Source organism: Cebus imitator, unplaced genomic scaffold (genome assembly GCF_001604975.1).
Source record: "Cebus imitator isolate Cc_AM_T3 unplaced genomic scaffold, Cebus_imitator-1.0 Scaffold237, whole genome shotgun sequence".
NCBI lineage: Eukaryota > Metazoa > Chordata > Mammalia > Primates > Cebidae > Cebus > Cebus imitator.
In genome coordinates, this window is record NW_016107552.1 from 3,585,178 (window position 1) to 3,594,136 (window position 8,959).

Below are 8,959 nucleotides of genomic sequence, written 5' to 3' on the forward strand. Positions count from 1 at the left end.
ACGGGGTTTCACCATGTTGACCAGGATGGTCTCGATCTCTTGACCTCGTGATCCACCCACCTCGGCCTCCCAAAGTGCTGGGATTACAGGCTTGAGCCACCGCGCCCGGCCCGACAAGCTACTTTCATGCCAGTTTCATTTCCTGGGGCCCAAGCAGGCAGTGAGAAAGGCTGCCACAGGCATAGGCTTTTCCGACTGAGCAGCAGTTTGGGAACTGGGGGCAGGGCTGAACAGCCGAGAGATCTTACAGGCACCGTAGCAGTTGGTGATTAGATTCCAGAGCCCTGCTGGAGTGAGGCTAGTGACCTGATCTCACATTCAAGATATTTGAAACCAAAGATAAACAGAAACTAACTAAAGCTGCAACCAGCCCACCTCCTGATTAGCTAGAAGAGAACAGCCTCCCATCCTGGCTGCCTGACAAAGGGAAGTGCAAGCCCTTTTTTGCGGATATTTATTATGCAATTTAATCTCTGCTTTTCTTTCATCATAATGTCTGGCACACATGAATAAGTCATGAGGCCAGGCATGGTGGCTCATGCCCGTAATTCCAATACCTTGTGAGGTCGAGGATGGCAGAACACCTGAGGTCAGGAGTTCAAGACCAGCCTGGGCAACATGGTGCAACCCCAACTCTACAAAAAATACAAAAATAAGCCAGGCATGATGGCTGAAGCCTGTAATTCTAGCTACTTGGGAGGCTGAGGTAGGAGAATCTCTTGACCCCAGAAGCTAGAGGTTGCAGTGAGCCAAGATCGAGCCATTGCACTCCAGCCTGGGCGACAGAGAGTCCATCTCAAAAAATTAAAAAATAATAATACATCATGAAATACGCAAAGAAGCAGGCATATGTGACCCATTATCAAGAGGGGGAAAAACCAGTAAAAATAGACCCATAGGCTGGGCACAGTGGCTCATGCCGGTAATCCCAACACTTTGGGAGGTCAAGGAGGACGAATCACTTGAGCTCAGGTGTTTGAAACCAGCCTGGTGAAATCCGGTCTCTACTACAAATACAAAAAGTAGCCAGGTGTGCTGGTGGGTGCCTGTAGTACCAGCTACTTGGGAGGCTGAGGCAGGAGAATCGCTTGAGCCCGACAGGTGGAGGTTGAAGTGCACTAGATCGTGCCATTGCACTCAGCCTGGGTGACAGAGGAGACCCATCTCAAAAAACAAATGAAAATAGACCCACATTTAGAACATTTAGGTGATGAAATTAGTTGACAAAGATTTTTAGTTAACCGTGATAAATATATTAAAGAATTTAGAAAAAAAGATAAAATGGTTGAATAGATGGTGAATTTCAGCAGAGAAGTAGAAATTCTAAGAAACAGCCAAATGGGGCTGGGCTTGGTGGCTCCCGCCTGTAATCCCAGCACTTTGGGAGGCTGAGGTGGGCAGTGCGATGTTAAGAGATGGAGACCATCCTGGCCCAACATGGTGAAACTCCGTCTCTACTGAAAATACAAAAATTAGCTGGGCATGGTGTAGTGCATGCCTGCAGTCCCAGCTACTCCGGAGGATGAGGCAGGAGAATTGCTTGAATCTGGGAGGTGGAGGTTGCAGTGAGCCGAGATCACGCCACTGCACTCCAGCCTGGCGACAGAGCAAGACTTTGTCTCAAAAACAAACAAACAAGAAACAAATGGAACTTCAAAGGTGAAAAATACATTCTCAAAGAATGTATGGGATGAGCTTGACAGCAATTTGGCACAAGAGAGGAAAGAATCTGTGAAGGCAAAGACAGGTCGGTAGAAAAAAATTCAAAACTGAAAAGAAGAAGAAGAGCAGAAGTTCAAACACCGCATGTTCTCACTCATAGGCGGGTGTTGAACAGTGAGAACACATGGACACAAGGAGGGGAGCACTACACACTGGGGTCTGTTGGGGAGAAATAGGGGAGGGACGGTAGGGGGTGGGGAGCTGGGGAGAGATAGCAAGGGGAGAAATGCCAGATGGAGGTGATGGGGAGGAAGGCAGCAAATCACACTGCCACATGTGTACCTATGCAACAATCTTGCATGTTCTTCACATGTACCCCAAAACCTAAAATGCAATAAAATAAATAAATGGAAAAAAAAAAAAAGAAGAAGAAGAAAACGGTGCCTGAGCACGTTTGGGGAATGCCCTGACTGCCGCCCCCACGCTCCCAGCCTCACCTTATGCCACAAAGCCCGGAGGCAGCTTCTCCGCAGAGTCGTGTGCTGCCATGCCAGGTACTCATCCACGCGCGCTCGGGCCTGCAGGTCCTGAGGGTACCAGTAGTCAGGGACCTTATATTTGTGTGTCAGGTAGAGCAGGATGGCCACACTGTGGGTGAGGGGAGAAATGGGTAAGGAAGGGCACTGTGCCGGGTATTTTATACATAGTCATTTTTTTTTTAGACAGTCTTCCTCTGTCACCTGGGCTGGAGTGCAGTGGTACAGTCTCAGCTCACTGCAGCTTCAGTTTCTGTAGGAGAGCACCATCACACCTGGCTGTTTTTTTTCTTTTTGTAGAGATGGAATCTCACTGTGTTGCCCAGGCTGGTCTTAAACTCCTCCTGGCCTCAAGCTTCAAGCAATCCTCCAGCCTTGGCCTCCCAAAGTGCTGGCATTACAGGCATGAACCACTGTGCCCAGCCCACTTCTTTAAACTTTCTGACAATTTGCCAAAGTGTTAGCCTCATTTTCCAGAGGAGGAACCAGGCTTAGAAAGGCAAAGACTTGCCCTAGAGCACACAGCCTTCAATAGCAGAGCTGAGAATCTTTCTGAGGCTAACACCCAAGCTTTTCCTACCACCAGGAAAAATCCTACAACAGAGTGTCCTGCCAAATGTTTAGGACAGTTTCTGATCAGAGGACCAGAGAAAGCTTCCTGGAGGAGGTGGCATCAAAGTTGAGCTTTGAAGGAGCTCAGTTCTTTCCATTCTGCATCTGCTTCATCCTCTGGCATTCCGTCCAGTCTCTGATGGCCTGGCTCTTCAGAAAGGCTTCCCTGTCCCTTTGTTCTTTCTGTCATTCTGTCTGCCAAGAATCAGCTCCTACCTAAGCCGACTGAGGTAGTGTGGCTCCCTAAAGCACCAACCAGGGAACACTCCTGCAACTGCAGGATCCTAGAAGAGCAGAACAGACAAGGCCCCCAGCACTGTCCTCCTTCCCTGGGTTTTGAGGGCCGCCATGGTGATGAGATGAGCATGGAGCTGGAAGAACACTGAGGATGTGTCCATTTGGAAACATGGAAAAGCCTTCAGGAACTTGGGGTTTCCCAAGGGTTGGGCATGCCAGCCAAAAGGGCAGAAAACCTCCGTATCTGCCACTGGTTCATGTTCTCTATTAAGCTGGGCTACACCTATGTCCAGGTTAACAACTCCATTGTCTGTAGCTTCTGTTTCTATAGGAGTGCACCACCGTGCCTGGCTATTTTTTTCTTTTTGTAGAAATGGGATCTCACTGTGTTGCGCAGGCTGGTCTGAAACTCCTGGCCTCAAGGCTCAAGCAATCCTCTGGCCTTGGCCTTTTGCTTCCAGCTGATTGTTGAAGCCACCTTTGAGGGGGGCTGCAGGTCCCTGTGAGCCACAGACCTCCTGAAGGTGAGAGGAGTGACAGGGATATGCAGAGATTGCACATTGCCTCTGACCAGTACCCGGGGTCACAACACTGAGTGACACAAGGACTCAGGACACCTGGGCACCAGGAAGGAAGAATGGCTCTGGCAGAATGTCAGAGGAATTCATCCAAGGCGCGTCCATCCTGAGATTTCAGAGATGAGCTCTAAAGCACAAACTCCAGGTTCTCCTTGTTATGGGATGAGTGACTCTGGTGACAAAAGTGGCAGAACCAGAGAAAGGCTGAGATTTCCTGAAGAGGATTCAACTTCTTGGGACCTGGTGTGATGTAAGTCATCCATATCCTGGTGTGATGTAAGTCATGCCTCTCCCATCGGGGAGACCCATCCCGGGAAGCTGCAGCCCACAGACGGAGCTGCTGGGCAGCCCAGATGCCACTGAGCCATCGCCACACAAGCTTAGCCAGAGGCCTGCCCCCATGGTGGGCAAAGCTGCCATCCTCCCCTGCCCTGCCCTGCCTCAGGGATACACTCACCAGCAATCAAAGGACTGGTATGGAAGTAAAATAGATGTTTGCTTTTCCAAACATCAGGGTGAACTGGAATAGCAGGCAGGCAGAGGCCTGAGGTCCAGTCCCAACTCTCTGCGGGATGTGGGGCAAAGAGACTCTCTGCCTCTGAAGACTTTAGTTTCCTTGTCTATGAAGTAGAGGGTTAGAACGGGATGGTTCTAGCAGGCCTGGCAGCAGCCCCAGGCTCCCAGTTACCTCTCTCTCAAGATGAAGTCCCCGTCCTTCAAGACTGGCACCTTCTTCAGGGGGTTCACCTGGGCAAAGGCATCGCTGAGGTGCTGACCTGGAAGAGTCCGGCATGGTAGGTGGTGGGAGGAGAATGCTGAGCCCTCCATGGCCTGTGCCCCTCCTTGCAATGCTAAGAACCCAGTTTCACAGCTCTTTGTCCCATCAGTCTGCACTCTTGGATGGCAGACTGGAAGGGCCCCTGTGGGAGGAGGAGGCCGCTCTACCAGCTGGTACGAAGTAGACAACACCCCTTGCCAAGTCCGGCAGGCACAGCCTCCCCTCACAGCCTGCTCCTCTGCAACAGAGCTCACCATGCAGGGGGTGGTGCCTGGACCTTTGCACGCACCCTGCCCACCTCCTCTTTCCACTACTGCCAGCTTCATGAACTCACATTCAGAGTGCCCCAAGCTGCAGGGTAGGTCACCTGAGGGGACTCTGACTTACTACCATGTCCCTTCCACCCAGATAAGTGACCTTTTTCTGATATCTACTTACTTGGAAGCAACTTCTACTGGCCCTGCTGTGTCCCTTGCTTCGCCCTGCCCTGGGCACTGTGGAGCTGTGACTTTAAGCTCTGCCAAAGCTGGGACAGATTTCTCATCCCACCTGCAGCCCCTGAAAAGTACAGGCCAGTGTCCTCTGGGCACCTGGCCTCTGCTTGTGCTTGTCTGAATGCTTTCTGCCTGAGTTTGTCTGAGTGGTTTTCTGCTGCACATGCTGCCAGAGAGAAGTTTTTTTTGTTTGTTTTTGTTTGTTTTTTAAGACAGAGTCTCAATCTGTTGCTCGGGCTGGAATGCAGTGGAGCAATCTCGGCTCACTGCAGCCTCTGCCTCCAGGTTCAAGTGATTCTCCCGCCTCAACCTCTCGAGTAGCTGGAATTAGAGGCATGCGCCATCACACCCTGCTAATTTTTGTATTCTTATTAGAGATGGGGTTTCGCCGTGTTAGCCAGGCTGGCCTCAAACTCCTAACCTCAAGTGATCCACCCGCCTCGGCCTCCCAAAGTGCTGGGATTACAGGCATGAGCCACTGCGCCTGGCCCGAGTGAAGCTTCTGAGAGCATCAAGTCTCATCACTGCCCTCCTCCACAGTCTTCAGTGGTTCCCCATTGCCAACGATCAGATAAAATCTCCTCAAAATTATACACAATCACCTTAACTCTTCCACTTTAAGCACACCTGCGACCACCCCTCCCTCTGCCGCAACCTTTTTTTCCCCGTACGGATGGGCTTTCACTATGTCACCCAGGCTGGTCTTGAACTACTGGCCTCAAGTGATCCTCCTACCTCGGCCTCCCAGAGTGCTGGGATTACAGGTGTGAGCCACCACGCCAGGCCTGCTACCCTCTCTTTGCCCTCCCTTCTTCACCAGGAACACCCTCCCCTCTCTCTCGATAAAACATGTTTCCCTCTGCACCGCTGCATTTCACAACCAGCTCGAACACCCTCTCATCCCGCATTCCCTTCCCGCTGCCCCACACTCTGCAGAGGAAGTCCTTGTGCAGGACAGGTGGGCAGTTTCCAGAAGAGGCTAGGTGGAGAAGTTTCAGGCGGAGGGCCAGCCATGGAGTGGGAGCCCTGGGCAGAAGGGTTAGCCAAGTAGAGTTGCCCTTCTTGCCCATCCAGCCATACCTAGGTTCTGCTTCCAACCCCTCCTACTACCCCTCCCCACACTAGGCCTGGGCCTGCCAGCTGAGCCCTCAAGGGCCTTGGAGGCCTGCCAGAGAAACAAACGAGGATGTAGGGCTCGCTGAGCCCCAGGGTCCCCCTTCTGCCCCCAGCCTATCCCCTGGGGCAACCTACCTCCCCAGTGGGAACAAGAGGCAGAGGACGCAGTGAGCCGTGATTCTACCACTGCACTCCAGCCTGGGTGACAGAGCGAGACTCCATCTCAAACACAACAAACAAACAAGCAGAAAAACAAAACTGCTTGGGCTGAGCGTAGTGGCTCATGCCTGTAATCTCAGCTACTCAGGAGACTGAGGCAGGAGAATCACTTGAATTCGGGAGGCGGAGGTTGCAGTGAGCCGAGATCCACACCACTGCACTGTGACAGAGCAAGAGCGAGACTCCGTCTCAAAAAAACAAACAAACAAAAAAAGCAGAGGACAAGATTAGAGGCAAAACAGGAGGAACAGAGAAAGGAAGGGACAAAGAGGGACCCCAGTGCAGCCTGGACCAGTGCAGAGGGCAGGGCTGGAAAGTCAGGTCCTGGGGCAATGCCTGTTCTGTTTGCTGTTGCATAATCTCAGCAGCTGGGCCACAAAGAAGGCATTTGACTCTGTCCCAGTCTCTACACTTGGCACCCTTAACCTCTCTCCTCCCGCCTTTCCCTAGGCCCAGGTCACACCCGTTTTTATTTTGTTTAAAATAATTTTTTAAGATAGGGTCTTGCTACATTGTCCTTACTGGAGTGCAGTGGCTACCGAAGGGCACCATCATAGCGCACTGCAGCCTGGAACTCCTGGGCTCAAATGATCCACCCACCCAGCCTCCCAAGTAGCAGGGACGACAGGCGCGTGCCCCTGCACCCAGCTGCGCCCGTTTCTGTCCTCTGGTCTCGCTCCTTTTTGTGGTCCCTACCACTTTATTCGGCCTCAAGGGAACCTCGTGGTCCATTCCGTGAGGCCAAGCAGAGCTTGGGGGATTCCCGACTCTTGGATCTCCCTGGTGGCTCATCTTTCTCCTTTCGGTCTCCAAACCAGACCAGCAATGGCCCCAGAAAGAGGGTGGCGCCAGGAGAAGTTCCCTGAGCCACTGTATGCTTACCTGTCCCTTCCTGACTTTTCAGTTCCCCAAACTCGAGGCCGGGCCTACCTTTGATCAGATCCACGGTGCGCAGCTCGAAGGGAATGCCGTTCTTCTTGGCGAAGATGTAAACGGCGCGGCAGGGCTGGGACAGCAGGTCCAGGTACAGCTCCAGGCCCATAGCAGAAATCGACCGACCAGACTGGAAACCTACCGCGGAGTCTGCAAACTCCAGTGCCAAGGCTCAGGTCTCCTACCTTGGACCACGCCCCTGCGGTCACGCCATTGGGCGGCTCGGACGCCTGGGCCACTTTAGTCCAATTGCAGGCGGGCGGCGTGTCCGAGGGCTGGGCCCGCCTGGCTTCTTCTGGATCAGGGGGACGCACAGAGAGGCCCCAGGCCCATCCCGTTTGTACCTGGCTGGTTTATTTTACTTAGCATTATATCTTCAAGGTGCACCTGTGTGTCAGAATTTCCCACCGTCCCCGTTTTACAGAGGAGGAGACAGACTCTGAACGATTATAGGCTCAGAAAGTCTGGCTCCAAAGTCGATACTCTTGGCTCAACACTGCAGAGACAAAGCTAGTGGCAAAGCCTCAGGGCTTACGTCCAGTGTTCTGTGGCCGCTCGCTTCACTCCAGTTGCACTCTCTGGAATGTGACAGCCTTGGCCTTGCTGCTCTTGCCAGCGCAGTGCTATCCATCGCGTTCCCTGGGTTCATTTCTTCCCTTCTCCAGGCCTGTGTTCTCCAACATCTTTAAAATGATAAGGAAGCTAGAGCCCTCCAGAGTCCTTGCAAGTCCACAACCTGGATTCATCTGCTGAGCCGTAAGCCCAGGCTGGCCCCTTGCTGCCAGGGAGCTCCCCAAGGCCTGCCATTGAGCCTGTCAAACAGTATCAGGGTCCCGTGTCATTTCCTAAAACAAATCCCACTGAAAGTGTGTCAGCCAAAGCATAATGTTTTCTACAGAGTAAGGAACATTTCTGCAAAGTGAAAGTAATAATTATTTTATTTTATTTGGATAGAGTCTCACTCTTTCTCCCAGGGTCGAATGCAGTTGTATGATCATAGCTGACTATGGCCTCCAACTCCTGTGCTCAATCCATCCTCCCACCTCAGCCTCCCTGGGTAGCTGGGACTACAGATGCACACCACCATGCCCAGCTAGTTTAACATTTTTTTTTTTCTGTAGAGACAGGGTGTCACTATATTGCCTAGGCTGGTCTTAAACTCTTGGCTTCAAGTGATCCTCCCACCACCTCTCGAAGTGCTGGGATTACAGATGGGAGCCATGACAGCTTGCTGATGATAATGATTTTTAACTGGAAAAAAAATTAAGGAAAGATGAGAAATTCAGATTTCCGTGTTAAAGTTTTTAAAGGAGCTAGACACTCAGAGAAGGCAATGGCTGCCTTTTCCTCACCTGGGGATAACTCACATCAGAGGCCCAAGGAGGAGCTGTCAGGACTCTGGTGCAGGCCTCAGCCTGTCTTGCAAGTTCAAAACCTAATTTGGGGCCAGGAGTGGTGGCTCATGCCTGTAATCACAGCACTTTGGGAGGCCAAGGTGGGTGGATCTCCTGAGGTCAGGAGTTCGAGACCACCCTGGCCAACATGGTAAAAACCCATCTCTACTAACAATACAAAAATTAGCTGGGTGTGGTGGCTTGCACCTGTAATCCCAGCTAGTCAGGAGGTTTAGGCAGGAGAATCACTCAAACATGGTAGGCAGAGGTGGCAGTGAGCCCAGATTGTGCCATTGCATACCCTCCTGAGTGGCAAGAGGGAAACTCCATCTCCAAAAAAAAACCAAACAAACAAACAAAAAAACCAAAAACCTAATTTTGTCTACATTTAAGCATTGAT

The 8,959-nt window shown here is 51.7% G+C and overlaps 1 protein-coding gene across 3 annotated transcripts in view; it reads right to left on the reverse strand.

The window, feature by feature from the left end:
• LOC108282244 (glutathione S-transferase theta-1) overlaps positions 1–7,371 on the reverse strand; it is a 9,183-nt gene extending 1,812 nt beyond the window's left edge. The window contains exons 1-3 of one of the 3 annotated variants that reach the window (XM_037727701.1): positions 7,163–7,371; positions 4,314–4,545; positions 2,160–2,310 (exon numbers count right to left, since the gene is read on the reverse strand). In XM_037727701.1, coding sequence (XP_037583629.1) covers positions 2,160–2,310; positions 4,314–4,545; positions 7,163–7,274 — 495 coding nt within the window. In that variant the 5' untranslated portion in view covers positions 7,275–7,371. The other 2 variants (XM_017498109.2, XM_017498110.2) reach the window with 2 other exon arrangements.
• Positions 7,372–8,959: the final 1,588 nt, after the last annotated feature.